Genomic DNA, 20751 nt, shown 5'->3' with positions numbered 1-20751 from the left:
AAAGTCATTTTAAGTAATGCTCACTGCAGGAGAGTAAACAATGCTTCCAGATTTGCTGCACAAAGTGGGAGTGGGTGTGGGTGTGTGGAAACCTCCCATTTCCTACAGTCCTGCTACACCTGCCCTATTGCAATATACACAGATGCCAAGTTGATAGACTCCTAGAACGACTGAATTAGGAGAGGCCTCAGAACATGTGTTCACCTCTCTTATTTTACAGATGTGAAAATTGAGGCAGGGAGGATATGCATCTTGCCAGAGGTTCTGTGACTGATTAGTGGGGTAGCTAGACCCAAATCAGTGGTTCCCAAACTTGTTCGCATATTGAATCTGCCTTGGGGAGTTAAAGTAATTCTGATGCTTAGCTCCTTCCCTCAGAGACTGTGATTTAGTTGGTTTGGTGTCGGATCTGGGCTTTGAGATGGTTAAATTAGCTCCCAGTTGGAACTAATGTGCTGGCATGTTTAAGAACTACAGATCTTGGGAGGCCGAGGCAGGTGGATCACGAGGTCAAGAGATAGAGACCATCCTGGTCAACATGGTGAAACCCTGTCTCTACTAAAAATCAAAAAATTAGCTGGGCATGGTAGCGCGTGCCTGTAATCCCAGTTACTCAGGAGGCCTGAGGAGGGAGAATTGCTTGAACCCAGGAGGCGGAAGTTGCAGTGAGCCGAGATTGCGCCATTGCACTCCAGCCTGGGTAACAAGAGCGAAACTCCGTTTCAAAAAAAAAAACAAAAAACAAAAAACTGCAGATCTGGACTTCTAATCTACTGTACTACTCTGCTGCATTTCTTGTTTGCTTTTTCCCCCTGCACCATAGTGTTAATTACTCCCCAGTCCCAGGAGTATTCCAATCGCCTTATCCTATAGGTTAGATATATATTTTGGGGTTTTGAGGGTGTTTCTACAATTAGTGTTTTTGCCTTGTTCTTTCGTGTATATGCAGAGATGTGCCCGTGCGGTGTGTGTGTGTGTGTGTGTGTGTGCACGTGTGCGTGCCTTGTGGATACCACAAAAGATTGTACTCTACCCAGGGGGGGAGCCAGCTCCACAGTGGAGACAGTAGCCAAGCTCTTGGCAGGTCGTCCTCTTGCCCCACTCTTTTCTCCGTCTTGCACTTCACCTCTCCTTGAGGTCCTTTGGGAGTTGTTTTATTTCTTCCTAATTTGCAACATTCTGGTCTCCTCTGGGCTGCCACTTTCCTCTTACCCTCTCCTCTCCATTTGAAGGATTTCCCTTTGTCTGAGAGATCCTCTGACTCTTCATTTGAAATTGTTTGACTTTTGCTGCCTTCTGCTTCCTTTGGTTTGGTGATTATTTACACTGTCTGATAAAGGTGGGCTGACAAAGTTTATTTCTCCAATCTGTGCTGCTGGATGATACATAGTAGATGTCTGTCTGGCAGTTTCTTCCATGTTGGCTTTAGAGTGGTAAAATAAATCAGCTTCCTGGTTTATTAATTCAGTAGGCACTTGGGAATTCCAGAATCATCTTTTTACATGTAGTAAGATATAAGGAGATTTCTCTTTTTTTTTTCAGACCTGCCCTCTTGATTTCATCAGTTATGGGCAAAGCAGCTTGCCTCTTTTGCAGAGGCCTACAGAACATCTGCAGAGACAGTAATACAAGCTCATCCAATAGGATTAAACGACTGTCTTGCTCCAGTAACCAATCACCTATGTCTCTTCTCCCCTGAGGGTCACTGGGCCTAATTCCAGAGGCTTCCTGCTTGAAACACAAGTCCAAGTGGTACTTTGACCCCTTATTTAACTTTAAATCCCCTCTTTTACACAGATTCACATCATTGAAACCTATTATTCTCCAGGGAATGATATTAGCCTCATCGCCATCACTGACTGAAAGATCCTTCTTGCAATTATATTGAACCAACTGCTTCTTTATCAAAGATGAGTAATGAAGTTCCTCATGAAAGTTAGATTATTTTGGATGTATTTTCAGGTGGACACAAGCCTATTCCTTAAATTAGTTTTTGCTCTTAAAGTAGAAATATTTTTTCAGTTAATATAAAAGTAAAGACACGCATTTTTGTTGTGCTGAAATACCGGTTTTCCCTGAATGTATTTTTGGCTCTGAAGGAAGGTTGAATTCCCTACCTTCTTTCAGTCCCCTTAAATCCATCATCTCTTGCCTGCCACTGTAACAAATCAGCTGCTGATAACAGAGCTTCTAAGAGCACAAGAAGCTACCAAGCTGAATTTTTCTTTCACAGTCAGGAAAAGTTATGAGAGTGGATGAAATAAAAAAAGGAAAGAATGAAAGCAATTCAAGCTCAGTACTACAAATTGTGGGCAATTCATTAAAATGTGTCTGAGAAGTAGAGTCCTCACATTGTGCCAACAGCCTACTCTCTGTGACAAAGTGTTCACTTAGCCCTCAGCTATCCTGGAGATTTGTGCAGTGTCTACACAATGATACACATTCCTGTGCAAATATGAAACTTCCTTTAAAACACATAATCTTTTGTCTATTTGATACCAAAGATCAGAAACAAAAGTTAGAATATTTTTATTTATAACATGCTGGATGATGCCAAAGTCATTTGAAGATGCTCCTTCTTTTTCCTCTAGTTCTTTACCTAGTAGGTGACTTTCTATGTTTTTTTTCTTGTCTTTAACATTAGGAAATCTTGTTTAATGAAAATTATGCTTTTAAACATTCAGGGCAATTAATTTAGCTAATTTAGGGAGTAACAGTAAGAGGCAACATGGTGTGTACTTGGAAAGCATAGGTTTAGTGTGATAACAACTCTAACATCATCAACAGAAATAATTGCACTAACATTTAATGCATGCTACACAAGTGAGGTGCCATGCAAAGTGCTTTATGTACATTATCTCACCAGTCTTCACAACAACTTAGTTAGGTAGACATCATTATTATTGCCATCTTACAAATGAGAAAACTGAAGCATTGAATAACTTGTCAAGATCACTGAAGATAAGGCTGCAATAGTAATCAAGAAATGTTCTCATTTCTAACATCAAGAGATGTTCTCAGATCGATAGTAATAACTATTTTACTCTTTGTTTTGAGGGGCAAATGAGGAACTATGGGTAAAAGCATCAACAGCACTTTTTGAATTTTTTTCCCTCTGTCTTGGTAGATTACAAACAATCTGCCAAATTTAGAGGAAAGAATCTCTCTGTCATCACATTATAAGATTATATCAGAAATTATATCAACTAGTCTCACTCCATTGCACATTTGGTAGCTAGAAAATGGCATCTTATGTCTTAGGTATGTGGACAAAGTTTGAGTTTTACATAGAGTTTAGGGGAACAGAAGGATGCCCTCCAGAGAGAAAACTGTGCTGACTGTCCTTCAAATGTACCTGCTCTATGTGCCCTTTTGAAGTTTCCCGGGTGCAGACATACATGGACACAGGGTGTCTTAAAATGTAGGTATTAATATTATTCAGGTGGGATGAGGCCAACAGATCAGGTGATGACTGCCATTGAAAAGGGAGTTTGTAACTCACAGTTCCCAAGAGGAGAGGGCCCACCATTCCACACAGAGCCACACAGGAAAGCTCTGGGCTCAGTCTGGAGACAGAAGGAGCAGAAGAAAATCATGGGCAAGGTCCTTTATTGTGGTTTCCTTGGGAAGGAATGGACAAGTCAGGGTAAGCAGGTTTAAGATTGGCTAGTTGAATAATTTCAGAGGGCTCTAGGGTGTAGGGGCTATCCCAATTTATCTGAAATCTGAGCTTGGGGTGAGTAGAACAGGAAAATATTGACCTAGAGTATAAGAGCCCTGCAAGAGCCTGGGAAAGGGAGTGGTTAGGGGTGTGGACTTTGGATAGGTTGGTTTGCATATGAAAGATGCACTCACAAGAAAATCATTTGCTATCTCCAGGAATTCCCTAGCCGTAGGAGGGGCAGTCTCTTTAGGAGCTGCAAGTCAAAGCATCATAAAATAGAGAAAATGAAAAATATGATCAATATACAAGAACTCTATGTTCTGATCTAATTTTCAAGGGGTATATAGTCCAGTAGAGGAAACAGACAAGTAGATGAAATATGGTGATCAAGTGCGGTGAGTGCTATGATCGAAGTGGGCTCAGCATGATGTGGGAGCATCAGAGACAGGTTTCTAAAATGTGGGGTTTCAGAAAGCTTCCCAGAGGAGATGACATTTGAGTGGAGTAGGGAAAGACTCATAGAGGTTAGCAAAAGAAGAAAGGCAATCCCAGCAAAGGGCAACACATGTGAACACCTGGAGGCATGAAGTAGGGAAATTGTAGGATGCAGTTTGAAATGGCTGGAGAGAAGAGAGCTTGGGGTGTTAAATTCAGGCTAAAGCCACCCCTTTACATTCTAAGTTTGGCCTAAAGGTTTCTCCGTACATAGTAAGCTGCAACCCAATGACATGAAAACAGACTTTAACCTCCTCTTGTCCCAAGCACTGAGTTTTGTCTAATCAAAGATGGCCAACTATTCAAACCCTGTTCAAATGAGGCAAACCAAGCTGTTATCAATCCATCTGTTTCTGTACCTCACTTCTATGTTTTGTTCTTCACTTTCCCTCTTCTGTTCATAAATTTTCTTCAAACCAGATTCAGTGCCAGAATCTCTCTGAACCTATTCTGGTTTGCCGGCTGCCCAATTTGTTCTTTGCTCAATTAAACTCTGTTAAGTTTAATTTGTCTAAGGTTTTTCTTTTAACGGGGAGCTAGGGAGTGGGTATTTGGCAGCTGGGGTTGCAGGTTAGGGATGAGGCAAGACAAGTTGGCTTATTGGGCTAAACTGAGGTGTTAAAAGTTATTATGAAGTCACAGGAAACTATTGAAGGATTGAATATAGGTAAGACATGACCAGAGGTGCATCTTGGAGAGACTAGTGGATAGTAGGGAGTGTGTGTGTATGTGATGGGGGTCTCTGTAAACCATGACAGGAAACTGCTAGAGTCATCCAGGAAAAAGGTAAGTAGACCCTGGACTCATGCAATTTCAGTGCTAGAAGAGAAAGAGAACAGTTACAGAAGGCATTAAGGCAACCAAAAGTTGATCTAATTAAGGTAACAAATGAAACTTTAGTTAGAATAATCACATATTTAATTTCTATGAACAGAGGCTGGGCCTGGTGGCTACTGCCTATAATCCCAGCATTTTGGAATTCTGAGGTAGAAAATTACTTGAGGTAAGGAGTTCAAGACCAGCCTGGGCAACATAGCCAGACTCCCATCTTTACCAAAAAAAGAAAAAAGAAATAGACAACTAGGAACAGACATTTGGGGAATTAATTATACATTCTTCAAACTAAATCTGAGCATTCCTTTTTGCTCTGCAGGTTTTTAGGTGATACAGAGGCACTGTATCTCTATTTATAATGAACCAAAATAAGATGATATTGTTAGAATTCAGGTACATGCCTAGATATGGACATATATAACATGTGTAAACCATGGGATATTTGGCAACATCTAGAAAAGTGACTGGCAGTTTTTGAGTTTGAGTATCTGACATTGAAATATAAAGGTGACCGAGAAGCAGCACTGGACTGTTTTCAAGAGAGCTGAGGTCCAACTCTGTCTTTGCTAGCTGTGTGATTTTCGGAATGTCATTAACCTCTTATGAACATAAATTTCATCATCTGTGAAATAAAGACGTTGTAGGTAACTTCCAAGGTTCTTTCCATTCTAAATTCCCTGAGTAGCCATAGCTTTTGACTCACTGAAATCCTTTGTAACCCATCTAAGTGATTTTAATTCTGTTTATTTAGGCAATTAAGGTAATGCTCTAGCAATCACTATTAAATTTCAGTCTTGCATTGTGTAATGTGACCTTAAATATACAGCTTAGTCATTCTGGTAATTTGTGGATAAAAGATTATCCTTTTAGTTCTTCACAGTAGAACTTACTCGAAATGTAGTTAAGTATTAGCTCAAGCTCTAAATTAGTTTTATTATAGTTAACTTAAATCTCCCCAAATTAGCCTTCCTTCCCAATATACAATTAATTATATTCTGAGATGTTCCTGCAGCTAAGGCAAAGAGCGACTTAAATTACTATGCATTAGTCATTCAGGACCAGAACATATCTATCTAACACGTCTCATAACTAAAAGACTGAGGAAGTGGATGTTTTCCGGGAAGGCCAGCAGCTGGAAGGTGGAAGGTGGACACTTGCTATCAGTTAATCATGCTGCTAAACCTTTTGAATTCCTCAAATGAGATATGCCCACACCTTGGGAGAATCTGGTTTAACTAGGATTTCCTTTTGCTACCCGAGCTTGAAGACTCAATAAAAAAAGATCTTGAACTTCCTCCTGTACTATATTGCACTGAGTCCCTGAGAACAACAGCTGCTGGAGAACAGGAGCTGTGGATTAGTTAAGATCTTCCACCACAGAACAGTGATGTAGCTTTTCCAAGTTAAAATCAGAGACCCCAATTTCGGTGACTTGAGTTGATACTTTAATTCCAGAGACTCTTCTTTCTAAACTTCCCTTAGTTTTCTAGTTTGAAGCCCTTGGTGGGGAAAGCATCTGACATAAGGAAAAGGCATCCTTTCAGTTTTCTGATACTATCTTGACTGGAGGGATGGAGAAACAGGGGAAGCGTACCCCCTGGGAGCAGGTGTCTAGCAGAGGCCAGTAGCTCACAGTCTCTCAGTTCTGTCAGCACTGTCTCTTGGGTAGCAGATTTCTTCTGTTAGCCTCTTGCCATTCTTTTTCTAGGCTTTTCTCTATTGTACAGTTAACACTGTAACAATGATAGAGTAAACCTATTGCCAAATGCAGGCATGTCTGCTAAGGGTAACTTCAGGACAGGAAGTACAAACACAAAATAAAGAAATAAAGAGGAAGTTTCTTTATTCTCAGTCTTTACTAGAAGGCTTCAAATTCACTCTGTAGATTCACTCAGCAAATACTGTGAAATAAGTGTTTATTTTGAAAGTGTTGAAATATATATACAAAATAGTTGATTAAGGAATATAATACTTTCTGTGGAAATTTTTATTTTATTATGTGAAAAACTGAAAGATTATATTTTTGTGTGGATAGATTTAAAGACCCATCGATTATATAACAGAGTTCCTTCAAGTAAGTGCCCCATGAGAAAATTTATAACCTAAAAACTTCAAGCATCATGTGGTGTTTTGTTCATCGAACCAATAAACTCATTAAAATAACATTGCATAAACCCAAACACAACATAATGAAAGTTCTAACACAGCCCACATTAACCAACCAACTTTAAAATAATATCCTTGTTATGTACTAAGGTTAAAAATTCAGCAAATTCTTTATATTTTTTCCACTTGAGATCATGTGTGGTTTTCTAGTTTCCTGAGAAGTGCACTTTTGTGGCTTTTTTGATCAAAGAAAGGTTATTTTTACAAATAGACATCTTTTGTAGAGGTCTCTGCTTTACTTAATCAAGGTTTCAAGAAAAATGAGAACAAAAGTATGTACCAGTTTTTTAGTGAAACTTAAAAATTCTTAGGTTCTTTTCTTGGTGTAGGCTTTGAAAAGAAGGCATGCATGTAAGGTTAGCCACCACAGTTGTGTGTGTGTGTGTGTGTGTGTGTGTGTGTGTGTGTGTCCATGTGTGTGTGTGGAGGGGGAAGACCAGGAGGGGGAAGGGGGAAATAAAGGAATTTGGCTGCAAATTGAGGAACAGTTTGAAACACTTGGCTTCTAGTTGTGAAAGATGAGCAACACGAAAAAAGGACGGGCTAACAAGGGACCACTTGAGGGAAGCTTAATCTCGCCTGGCAGGCTGAGGAGGGAGGTCAGCTCCATGCACGCGTTCTCAGCTGGAGTTGGGCTCCCTTTGCCAGGACGATTGTCTTCTGCATTTCAGTTTCTGAACCGAACTGAAGGTGCCTTCAAGCAGCCAGCTCCACAGTCTCCCTTTTAAAGGGTCGACCCTCCACGGCCATGCCCTGCCGACATTTGTATCATTTCTGCCAAGCAAGTGACACAAAGGGAATTGTTTCTTATTAGTGTGTTGGTGTGTGTGTTAGTGTGTGCACGAGACACTACTTTCTTCCCCCTTGGCCACCACAGTCCTTATTTGAAGAAGCAGCAAATACTCCTTCTGAAGACAAGAAAGATAAAATGAATATATGAAAAATGTGCATGTATAAAAAATGGGACTCTTGAAAACTAGAGATTGTTGAATAACTTTAAATTATTAAGTCAATAAAAAGCTAGAGTTTGTGGGTACTATTTTAAGACATTCTAGAGACTGTGCTCTAAACATATCCCAATTTTTCTAAACATCAGTATTGTTTTTTTCTGTTGACTTTATAATTAAATAAGTGATTAATACATATCAGGTTAATAAACTGAATTGAAGGACTGAGGAAATTAACTGCATAGTTCAGAAAAGGTTTTTCATTGTTTGAAGCGGGGGTGAGCTTTTCTATGATTTATCCAGATTTCTAACTGACACACAAGTCTGTATCACTAATTGTCTAATGGTTAAACCATGCATAGTTTTAAAATATATGTTAGGGAATTTGATAAAACTTTGGAAGAATTCTCTATTCTGAATCAAATGAGTAACATTATGATACCTTTGTGACAACAATTTATCTGATCTCATCCATTTTAAAGGTGAATATAGGCTCAAATAGAATTTGTTTGTTAAGAAAGCTCATGTCTCTCTGAACTGAGAAATAGTTCCAAAGAATGCAGCTACTTCACTTGATACATAGATCTGGTTATAGGAAAAAGGTTTTATTCTTGCTTAGGTGGTTACTAATCTATTGATCACTCTTTACAATACTCTGGCAGCTACCACAACTTATCTCTGATTTGGAGACAAGAAAAATTGTTTCTGTGGTAGTAAGAAAATGGATATAAAAAGATGTCTACTAAACTTAAAATATTGGCCCTGAACTATCTAAAGTAATGCTCATATTATTGGAAAATTAAAAAGTGCATTTTGCTCTGGAATTCCCTGAAAAAATATTTCTGGTATTAGGGCTTCATAAATTGTGTTCCTGAAAAGAAAAATGGGCTGAAATATTTTGGCACCAATTAAAATTATTATAAGGCATAAGTATAAATTGGAAAGCCGATTTTCTTGGGTTGCTGTAAACTGGGAAGATAACTTCAAAGGAAGTCCAAAAATATTTTGAGCATTGGAAATACTTGAAATAAGCTTACAGTAAGCTTACCTAATAAGAGGTGCTATTATCATTCCTAACTTGTCACAAGTTGCCCCACCACAAGTGGGACATTGACTGAGTAAAGTATTTAGTACCTTTGTGGGATCTTTGACTGAGTAAAGTATTTAGTGCCGGACACTTGGGAAACACAATCCAACTATCAGTTATTATGAATATTGCTATTAAAATAATAAAGTAATTTACATATGTAAATCATGGCATGTGTTAAAATAAACAACTCTTTGCATCATTTAAACTGAACACTATTCAGTCATATTTCAAATGGGGCTGGACAAATAATTGTGGGATACCATCGGCCTTGTGTTGTTTGTACTTGAGGACTAGTAGTTCTCACCTGTCTTTCTCTGACCCATACTAGCCACTGGGATTTCAGCAGCTGGTTCAGTCAATTCCACTCAATTCAACATTACTGAAAAATATTCAGTATTTATGAAACTCCCCTAAGAGTCAGGCATTGGTATGGGCCCTGGGGATATAAAGTGGAAAATGTCCTACCGTGGAGGAACTCACAGCCAAATAAGAAGAATTAGCCCTGAAGGAAAGAACCCATCATTAAATCATGGGGTGTTATTTCATCTGACTTTCAAGAAGTTGTTTATATGGTCATTTGCATACTTTCCAAATAAATTTCAGCCTCTCCAATTCCAGACTTAAACATTAAAAAGAGAAGTAATACATGAGGATATATGGAAGTACTTCTGCTTATGAAACATCTTTTAATAGTATTCCATTAATGGTAACACCCTGTTAAAGCCCTTTTAGCATTACTACTAGATACATTATTCCATTTCTTAAAATCAAATAACTAATGTTTTTCTCCCTTCTAGTTTTAAGCCAGGCATTCCCATTGGGCTTAAGCAATTTAACAGAAAAAAATGCCACAGATTTTAAGAATGGACCTGCTTCCTACCATGTAACATATGGAGGACAAAATAAATTTTGAATTAACGAGGATTTAATTTAAAATTCCACATTATAGACTGTGAAATGTCTCCTTTTGCCATAGATAGAGTTCCAGAGGTGAAATTGGGCATGTAGTTAGTATCCACGATGGCTACATAAAAGTGTGGATAAAAGCTGACAGATCTGGGAATAAGAGTTGTAGTGGGCTGGAACTCATGGGCACTGATTTCCATGAGATTTAACAAGTGAAATTCTGCTAAGATACATCAAAAATAGCAACAGGACTTGATACTCAAGTCATTTTGTTTGATATGTAATATACCAGTCAGTTGTGGCTTTAGTGCTGGTCTGATTTATCTCTCTACTACAAAACAAGACTCTATAAAGGAAAATATTGCAACCGAAGTGAGGAAGTTGAATCTTATAGGAAGGAATTTACCTTCTCATGAAGACTTCCATTTACCAGAAATATCTACTGGGGAAGTGTTTACAAGAAAATGTGCCATTTAGCTTTATTCTAAATTTGCATAAATAACTGAACCAAACAAAAACATTACTTCACAAAATTGCTCATTGGACAACACATTGCTGTTTTTCATTTGTAGCTAAAATGACAAATGCATGAATTTGATAGAAGGAATATAAAAAAACTTTGCTAAGTCAAAATTAAGTTTCAGTTATAAAATTATAAATATTCTATAATGTCTTTAATTTTATGATACCTTTACTGGGTTAATTGTTTGGTCTGATACTTCTATGCCTTTGGCAGGTATATTTTGAAAACTGAAAACGATAAAATCATTCAGATAAAATACTTAACTTTAAGAAATCATAGACAGTTTTGTGTTTCTGAACTTCTTTAAACACTTCCAAGTGTGACTGGTCCATTATCAAAACATGGTGTTATTTAACTCCACAGGCTATTTCTTGATTCTGATCTTCTAACTCATTTATGATTGCTACCTTTTGTTGCTACATCAGAACTCCTTTACTTTGAGGAAAATGCACAAGGAAAAAAGAAAAAAACTAAAGATCATGTTTATTCTGTATAAAAATTCATTCTTGTCATGCAAACTCTGCCATGCATATGTTAAATATATTCAGTAGAATATTTATTCTAAATGTATACCACGAAATTGTTTGAATGATCTCATGACTTTTAAAAGTTACTTAGGCTAATGATCAATTAGTTTTAATAATTCACCCCATAACAAAAATGCTATGGAAAAAATCCCCAGCAATCCTCGAAAAAAAGAAAGAACTTTATTAAAATGAAGAAAATTGACTGGCATCATTGTATTTTAAACAATTCTAAAAGTACGTTGTAGAGCAAACTGTATAATGTTTGTAACTGATCTAAATGTTAAGACTGTTCTAACAGTCACTATTTTTGTAATCACTTCTAAAGTAAATTTTCCTTTAAGATAACTTTCTTTGCTTGAAGAGAAGCAGAACTATATTAAATCATTTTGAAAGAAGATTCTAAAAAGGATCTTTCATTTTGAAACTGCATCTTAAATATTAAAACACATTTATGATATTAAGCCGGTACCTAATTAACTAATTGAGACTTTTGTTCCATTCTTATTAACATCAATTTTACTAGTTATGTGTAAAATTCAATTTTGTTTCAAAGTTACATATGAAAAATAACCAAACTACGTAAAATTAAAAAAAAATTCTTTTCTCTTGGTTCCTTTGTTTGTATAACACAAATTTGCTTGTGGATGAAATGTGAATGCCTTTAAGCAACAGCAAGGAAAAAAATAGCTGTTTTGGACCAATAAAGAAAAGTATATTTACTCTATTAGGATGCTCATTAGCATTTAGTTTTCTATCTGAATGTCACACTAACTAGATGAAAGACACATCAAAGTAGTAGAGGGGAGTTTACTTTTAAGACCCTATTAGCAAAAATGTCCACAGTTGATGCATTAAAGTAACTTGTCTATACTAAGATTAGATGCTAGAACTACGTTATTTAGGACAGATCAAAACTGGTAGATAGAGATGTACTAAATGTTGTAAATAATTATTGTCTGCTTTTATATCTCAGCTTTGGTGTGTTCCTTATTTTCTGCTAAGTAAACTTTATTAGCCCATGTTAGTAAAATCAGAGCTCATAACCACTTGCTGGGGGAGTTGGGGAGAAAAGAGATGAAGATTGAGATTTTTCCAGTGTTTCCGCTATGTTCTCTGGTCCAGTTAAAGACCTACTGGGGAAGGCAGCTCAGTATGAAAAGAGAGTTAATATTAATATTTGGAAGGGCTTAACATTTTGCTTTTCTGGGTAAAACGATTATAAAATGGCACGTAAGTAGTGCTTGCATTCTATGAAGAGATGTAGGAAACTTTCTTTACCTACAAGTCTGACTAGCCAGCTCTCAGATTGTGGCAAATGTGTACAGCTACTTGCCAAATGTGTACAGCTGGAACTTGCCATCATCAGTCTGTTTGAAGAAAAGGAAATGCTCGTTCTTTTTTTGAGGGGGATTAGGAGATGACATTTTGACTATATAAATGATGATAACTTCTTACAAATAAATGATAGTAGTTCTGGCTTTTCACCACATCAGTCTTTGTACACTGCAACTTTCTCTTCAAGGCTCAATTATTACTGGGCCCCAGTGGAGTGGAGCTATAACTTTGTGTTCCCTTTCAACAGCAAAGGGAAGTTATTCCTTAAAATAAGAAAATAAGTAGAACACATATTCATTTATTTGAATATGAGTAAGTCAAGATTCCTCTTTTATGTTTTGACTGCACAAGTGAAGACAGAAATGGTCAGAGAATACTAGGTGTAACCAAAAGAGGGCATCATCTACCCTTCATGTCTGCATAGCGTTCCTGTGGTTGTAAAAATCCAAAATAACCCTAAACTCTCAACACCTGCTCAAAGGGCGTCCCATCGCCTTTGGCATTTTTTAGCATATAAGGACACCAAATTATGAAATCACACATTATAAAGAACACCAGGTTGATTATATACTTCAGGACTGACTTCTATATTTAACAATCATATTCCCTGAACTATGTTGCATTAGAAGTATTTAACATTTACATATCACTTTATATAGACACTCTGAATTTAATAATTCATAGGGCACTGGGAAAATTTCTTCTTAGGCCAGGGTACAGGCTGTCATCAAATAACATGAGAATAATATGACACTAAATTTCCTAATAGTATTATAACTTCAAGGGATTATCTATAATATAGATAGATAGATTGTTCTATCTATAGATAGATAGGGAACATTGGCAATAGGTGGCAGTAGGTTCTCCTGAGCACATGGAGGGCACAGTTAAATGCATTTGAGGTATGTGGGAAATGGTTTAAAGCAGAATTTTATGCCAACTTTTAGTAACGGAAGCCTAACAAATGTTTGTTCTTTCAAGGGAGAGAAGAAAGCAATCTGGAACTATTCATAAGCTTATTTTCTGTATTCTTAAACATATTTTATAATGAATGTATAATTTAAATAATAGGTTAAGTGTTTGGGGGCACTGCACACCTCTCTTGTATATAGTCAAACTTCTCCAGGGCAATGGGGAAGACGCAGAGTGATAGGCTCCTAAGCACGATTGCCAAACTGGTCCCAGAAATTCACTGCTTTGGAGAGCTCAGGATCCTTGCAACACTGACTTTAGCAGTTAGAGAGCTTGGGGATGAATATTCCGCTTTGTAGTAGAGACAGCTGTCCAGGAGGAGGAAATGTGAATTTTGAGAGCATGATCATTTAGGAGAGCAGATTTCCATTCCTGGAACAATATCAGTACCACATGCATTGCGTGCAATTGAGGGGAAGCCTGGTGGGAAAAATAATTTTACCATTCTTTCAGGTAAAAAAGAAAAAGCAGTTAAAACAGCTTTATGGTAAATGAGGTGACCTTCCATCTACCAATTGTAAAATCTAGCAGGATGGTACTTTTCTTTAAAGACAATATTAAAGCAAGTAAAGGTTTTTTTTTTCTTCCTCACTCTGTCTCCAGAAAAAGAATCACTACCTAGTGGAAAATGTTGTGCAAGCCTCTTCATGTTTCTTCCCTCCAGAAAACAACTCAACAGATGGAAGAACGGGTTCACAAACATATCAGCTCTCTCCTGCCAAGGTACATCAGAGAAGCCGAAAACTGGTCTTTCATGGGCTTGGGGTGGGCTCGCTGCAATGTCTTGAATTCAAACCTCAGTGTTTCACCTTGTAGTCAGGAGCACCTGTTTCCCGGAGTGGCCTAGAACCTGGTCTCTGCCAGAAGGAATGAAGCCCCAGATGCTTTGCTCGGGGGTGGAGGGAGTAGACCCCTCGTCTCTGAGACTAGGGTTCCTCCTGGGTCACCGCGTTCACCCAGCCACCTGTTACCCTCAGGCCTTGGTTTTCCAGAGGCAAAATTATGCAATGAGCCACTGCCTCAGGGCTTTGGAAGCGGTGATGGGGGAGAGAAGGGTTGGGAGGATCCCCCAGGGATGATAGAGAGCTTCAGGTCTCCCTTTGGGTGTCCGTGCCGCTGTTTACAAGCCCAACAGCCTTCAGCCCACTTCCCCTTTCCTCCCCCGGGGGAGGAGATGGTTAAAGATTACACAGTGGCCGCGGGCACTTCAAAGGGCGGCGCGGGCAGCCAAAGGTAAAGATAACGTTCTGGCAGCTCTAATCGGAGTTTGTGGCTGCCACATTTTAATCACGCCGTTAAAAAAGAAAGAAAATAAGAAAGGAGGGAGGGAAGGAAGAAAGGGAGGAAGGAAGGGAGGAAAAGAGGAAAGAAAAGAAAAAGGTTACATCAAGTCACCGTGCAAGGGATGCAGAATAAAACCCTTTGGAGCCAGGCAAGTTGTTTCTCCTTTGGGGAAACGGTCTACAGACCATCTTTTCGTGGAATGCGACTAGACGCAGAGAAGCTGTTGGGGCGGGGGACCAGATGGCTGCCTGCCTTTGGGTTCCAGGCTCAGTGCAGAAATGCCCTCTCCGTATGCAAATGCCTGTATTTGTCATTTGCAGGAATTCGCCCTGCGATGTGCCTAGCGCTGGACTGGGAAGCTGCGGGGCAGCAGCACTTTCTCGGGTTGCACTCGAAGCCATTTCTTTGAGGGTCCCAAAAGTTCCAGCACACTACTCCCCGAGACACGTGCATTTCTCTGGGGGCCCAAACAGGCCAGGACAGGATGCCTTTGACAAACTCGTCTGCCCCCTTCAGAGCAGGCTGGCGCCAAGGAGCTTCCAGCCTCGCCTTGGACTAGCCTTCCCTCCCCTTAGCCTCTCTCCCGGAGTGAAGTGGGGAAGCACTTACAGGTAGGAGGTGAAGACGCTGAGGTTGGAGGGCAGCTCTGAGAGCCCCAGGTCGGAGCAGTCCACCCTGAGCAGCATCCTGCCGTCGGGCTCGCAATGACAGTGTGTGGGGCAGCCCCGCAGCAGCGCGCCAGACCTGGGTGAGCCGCCCCCGGCCGCCAGCTGCAGCAGAACAGGCAGGGACAGGAGCACACCGAGCAGGGAGGTGTCCATGGTGCCCGAAGCAGGGGGCCACGAGTCGGAAGCGGGCGGAGGGCAGCACCGGGCTGCTGTGGGCCGTGGCGCGCAGGGTGCTACTCTGTGGGCTTCTGCAACTCAGCGGGCGTCTGCAGCACCGGGCACCGCGTTCCTGCCCCTCCGGCGTAGACTGCGAGGAGAAGCGAGAAGCGCAGCGAGGTCTGAGGTGCCGGTTGCAGCCACGCCAGCCTTCGGAGCAGCCCTGGCTGCAGCGGCGACCGTGGCGTTGCGCCTCGCTGCTGCTCGTGGCCTGAGTGGTGTGGAGCAGCATCTCTGCTTGCACGCTCGTTTTTTAAAGCGCTCCAGCCTGAATTGCGCGCCCAGTGACGTCAGCGCAGCCTGGCTTCCCAGGCACCCCCCCTACCCCGCCCGGCCCCACTTTCCCTCCACTAGTCCCCTCCCTCCTTTCCCAAGTCCCGGGCTGGGAGGCGGTAGGCGGCGCGAGGTGCAGGCGAGTTCTCGGAGCTCCCACTGAGCCTCTGCGGGGCCGATTCCAGCGCTCAGCTTCGTGCCCCAGGGTAGGGGACCCGCACCCTTACCGCTTCATGCGTCCCGGCGAGACGCAGAACTGAGAGTTGAGAGAGACCTACTTCGGAGAGACCTAAGCAACCACACAAGGACAGGAGGATGCAGCGCGCTTCCTCAGAGCCGGCTTCAAATAATGAATGAGTTACACGGAGTGATGAAACAAAACAAAACACAAAAATTAAAATTCGATGCAGAGAAATAGTTACATTACCAGGCTGAGGAGTCAGGTGTCCTCCGTGAATGATAGGTGGCCTTTTTGATCCTTACGTCAGCCACACTGGCTCGCTTTTGCCCTAAAATCAAAGTGCTAGGCTAATCGCTAAATAAATACAGCTCCCGAGGGAGCACTCCACTACTGCCGTCCTAACTCTTGCAGGCTGAGGAAGTCGAAGTGACTAATTGTTTTTTAAAAGCGGTTTAGAATACCCTAGAAGTCACTTTTAGTATAGCGATGCCAGACAGATAGATGGCTGTTTGCTAACTTCTGGGGGCTTTTCATCTTAAGTGTCCCAGGGTTCTCTGAAGTAAGAGCAGTCATACCCAGGTGAGTGACACTGGGCTCCGAGGACTGCTGCGGAGCGCCAGGGGGGAAATGCATGTTCTTACTTAAAAAAAGTGTCCTATAGTGAATCTGCAGAAGAAAGGAGGAAAGGGTTCAGGGCTTTCTTGTAGAGAAGCCCTCAGTGAGGTACAAATAGCCCTCACCAGTCCTGAGTGAGCTGCTGAAAGAGGTGGTATCCAAGCCTGCCACACCAACTCACAAAAATGCAGTTTTCACTCTGGGGCACAATGCCTTATAGCATTGTGAAGGTAAGAAACCCTTTTGATTTTCAAAGTCCTTCTTAATCTTCCTCCATTCAGACTGCCCAACCAAATTTCCCATATAAACGTTCAATTTTGGAGTTGGGAAGATTTGTGTGTCTGTACAGTATATGTGCCTTCCTTCATTTATGTCCAAACGTCACTATTTGTTCAACCAAAAATGTACAATTTCTTGAACACAATCTGTAGTCTGAACATCTTCCTTTCTTGGGTGAAAAAACAAACAACTTGGCAGTGCTAGTGCCACTGAAAATTGTGTTAATGCTGGTTTCCACACAATCAGAACAGAGAGCCCGCTTCTCGGTACACTCTGTTCCCTCCCTTTTCCCTATGTACACCACATTCACTGCTACCCTGTGCTTGTTCTCACATTATTCTTGCTTCCCTTAGCCAATCTTTCCACATTTAAAGAACACCTACTATGTGTCTTTCTTCCTTTTGTTGTTTTTGCTTTTGTTTTGAGACGGAGTTTCCCTCTTGTTGCCCAGGCTGGAGTACAATGGTGCAATCTCAGCTCACCACAACCTCCGCCTCCTGCCTCAGCCTCTTGAATAGCTGGAATTACAGGCATGCACCACCATGCCCAGCTAATTTTGTATTTTTTGTAGAGACAGGGTTTCTCCATGTGGGTCAGGCTGGTCTCGAACTCCTGACCTCAGGTGATCTGCTCGCCTTGGCCTCCCAAAGTCCTGGGATTACAGGCACTAGCCACTGTGCCCTGCCCTTTCTTCCGTTTTTAAATATTAAAAATAATTCAATAGCATTTGGGGTACAAGTGGTTTTTGATTACATGGATGAATTATATAGTGGTGAATTCTGAGATTTTAGTGCACTCATCACCCAAGTAGTGTACATTGCACATTATATAGTTTTAAATTCCATATCCTTCTCCTACCTTCCCCTTTTTAGGTCTCCAAAGTCCATTATAACATTCTCTATGTTATTACATATTCATAGCTTAGCTCCCACTTATAAGTGGGAAAATATGGTATCTGGTTTTCCATTCCTGAGTTACTTTGCTTAGAATATTGGCCTTCAGCTCCCTTCAATTTGCTACAAAAGACTTTATTTTATTCCTTTTCATGACTGAGTACTATTCCGTGGTGTATGTATACCACATTTTCTTTCTCCACTCACTGGTTGGTGGGTACTTAAGTTGGTCCATATCTCTGCAACTGTGAACTGAGATGCAATAAGCATACATTTGCATGTGTCTTCTTCATGTAATAACTTCTTTTCTTTTGAATAGTGATATGGTTTGGCTCTGTGTCCCTACCCAAGTCTCATATTGAATTGTAATCCCCTGTGTTGGAGGAGGGGTGATTGAATCATGGGGGTGAATTTCTCCCTTGCTGTTCTCATGGTAGTGAGTTCTCATGAGATCTGGTTGTTTAAAAGTGTTGCATTCCACCTTTACTCTCTCTCTCTCTCTCTTCTCTTCTTCATGTAAAGATGTGCCTGCTCCCCCTTTTCCACCATGATTGTAAGTTTCCTGAGGCCTCCCCAGCCATGCTTCTTGTACAAGAAGGCTCCCAACCTGTGGAGCCTTGGGCCAATTAAACCTCTTTTCTTTATACATTACCCATTCTCAGGTAGTTTTTTATAGCAATGGACTTTATAGAGAATGGACTTTACAGAGAATGGACTAGTACAGAAAATTGGTATGAGGAGTGGAGCATTGCTTAAAGATACCTGAAAATGTGGAAGCAATTTTGGAACTTGGTAATGGGCAGCAGTTGGAACAGTTTGGAAGGCCCAGAAGACAGGAAGATGAGGGAAAGTTTGAAACTTCCTACAGACTTGTTAAATTGTTGTGACCAAAATGCTATGATATGGACATGATATGGACAATGAAGTCCAGGCTGAGGTGGTCTCAGATGGAGGCGAAGAACTTACAGGGAACTGGAGCAAAAGTCACTTTTATTATTCTTTAGCAAAGAGGTTGGAGGCATTGTGCCCCTGCCCTAGAGATCTGTGGAACTTTGAACCTGAGCGTAATGACTTAGGGTATCTGGCAGAATAAATTTCTAAGCAGGAAAGCATTGAACATGTGACCTGGCTGCTTCTAACAGCATAAACTTATATTTGTGAACAAAGAGATGATCTGTAACTGGAACTTATATATAAAAGGGAAACAGTGTAAAAGTTTGGAAAATTTGTAGCCCTGACATGTGGTAGAAAAGAAAAACTCATTTTCTAGGGAGGAATTCAAGCCAGGCCTAGCAGGAAAGGATTTTGTAGGCTGGGCCCAGGGTCCAGATGTCCCACTTCCCTGAGCTCCACTGCCCTGAACAACCTCAGGACACTGCTCCCTGCATTCCAGCCATTCCAGTTCTAGCTGTGACTAACAGGGCCCCAGATATGTCTGAGGCAGCTGCTCCAGAGGGTGTAGAACAAGAGTAGAGGCTTGGGAGCTTCCATCTAAATTTCAGAGAATGTATGGAAATACCTGGATGTCCAGGCAGATGTCTGCTCCAGGGGTGGAACTCTCATAGAGATCTCTACTAGGGAAGTACAGAGGGGAAATTTGGGGTTGCAGCCCTCAAATAGAGACCCCACTAGGGCACTGCCTGCTGGAGCTGTGAGAAAAAGGCCACCATCCTGCAGACCCCAGAATGGTAGATACATTGACAGCTTGCATCATGTGCCTGGAAAAGCCTCAGACACTCAACACCAGTCCATGAAAGCAGTCACTTCAGAAGCTGTTATCACAGGAGCAGTGCTGCCTGAGGCCTTGGGAGCCCACCCCTTGCATCAGTGTTGCCTGGATATGAGACATGTAGTCAAAGGAAATTATTTTGGAGCTTTAAAATTTAATGACTGGCCTGCTGGGTTTTGGACTTCCATGGGGCATGTACCCCCTTTGTTTTGAGAAATTTCTCCCTTTTAGAAGAAGATTTACCCAATGCCTGTACTCCCATTGTTTCCTAGAAGTAACTAACTTATTTTTGATTTTATAGGCTCATAGATTAAAGGGTACAAGTATAGGGCTCTTTTGGACTGTGGACATTTGGTTGGGGGATTGTCCTAGACCCTGGGATGAGTGGGTCTTCTCTGACTTCATGAACTCTAAGGACAAGCAAAGTTAGAGCTCATGGGGACTACCATTCTGCTTTGGGAAGAAAGCCCACAGGAAATGGAACATTAACATTAGAAAGGAGAGAAGCAAAATCCTGAGGTCATCTTCTAAACAACTAAATCTAAAGCCACTTCTGCTCCATCACCTCTCCATTGGATAAACCACTTAATTTTGTTTTGTTTTGTTGTTGAAACTGGTTAGTAAAAATTCATCTGTTATCACTTACAATCAAGCATATTCAGTAAAAACTCAAGGCACAGGAAACATGAATATTTGAGAATGGCCTGATGAATCTTCAAGGTCTTGTAAATCTTATATCATAGAGCATCATATGGATGGAAAATAGGGATGGTCCAGATGATGATGAGTTTATGGCCTGAGTGAATGCATGTTAATTACTTTATCTTAGCTAATAAAGATAAAAGTACAGCAAACCAAATTCCTTCACATGAAAATAAAGTTTCAGCAACGCTATTGAGCAGTGGTCTCTTTGTTTTGTGACGAGTGCCATTTAATTTGTAAGATCATGTTCTTAAATTGCATGATAACGACCATCGACATTGACTTAGCCCTTTATATAGCCACATGTCTTATTGGGTATTCATAAGAGGTAAGTACTATTCTTACCCTACATTTAAGGATAAAAAATGCAAGTGGGTTTCCTAATGATGGCCAGAAAGTTTGTGATGGAGTCAAAATTCTAATTGAAACTTTTGACTTTAAGTCCTGCATCC

General features: G+C 40.7%; 1 protein-coding gene and 1 long non-coding RNA gene across 6 annotated transcripts in view; one reads left to right on the top strand and one right to left on the bottom strand.

Moving 5' to 3' along the window:
• Window positions 1-15854, bottom strand: part of LGR5 (leucine rich repeat containing G protein-coupled receptor 5) — a 143745-nt gene extending 127891 nt beyond the window's left edge. The window contains exon 1 of the mRNA XM_002807128.7: window positions 15353-15854. Coding sequence (XP_002807174.4) covers window positions 15353-15564 — 212 coding nt within the window. The 5' untranslated portion in view covers window positions 15565-15854. The remainder of the gene's footprint in view (window positions 1-15352) is intronic.
• The window catches only part of LOC118144265 (uncharacterized), a 437346-nt gene that overhangs the window by 86253 nt on the left and 330342 nt on the right, over window positions 1-20751 (top strand). For all 5 annotated transcript variants that reach the window (XR_013521933.1, XR_013521935.1, XR_013521934.1 and 2 more), the window contains exon 4: window positions 14063-14182. This is a non-coding gene — a long non-coding RNA (uncharacterized LOC118144265). The remainder of the gene's footprint in view (window positions 1-14062; window positions 14183-20751) is intronic.

The sequence above is a fragment of the Callithrix jacchus genome, chromosome 9 (assembly GCF_049354715.1).
Source record: "Callithrix jacchus isolate 240 chromosome 9, calJac240_pri, whole genome shotgun sequence".
Classification (NCBI taxonomy): domain Eukaryota; kingdom Metazoa; phylum Chordata; class Mammalia; order Primates; family Cebidae; genus Callithrix; species Callithrix jacchus.
Note: the sequence above shows the minus strand (reverse complement) of the source record. Positions and strands in the feature narration are given on the sequence as shown.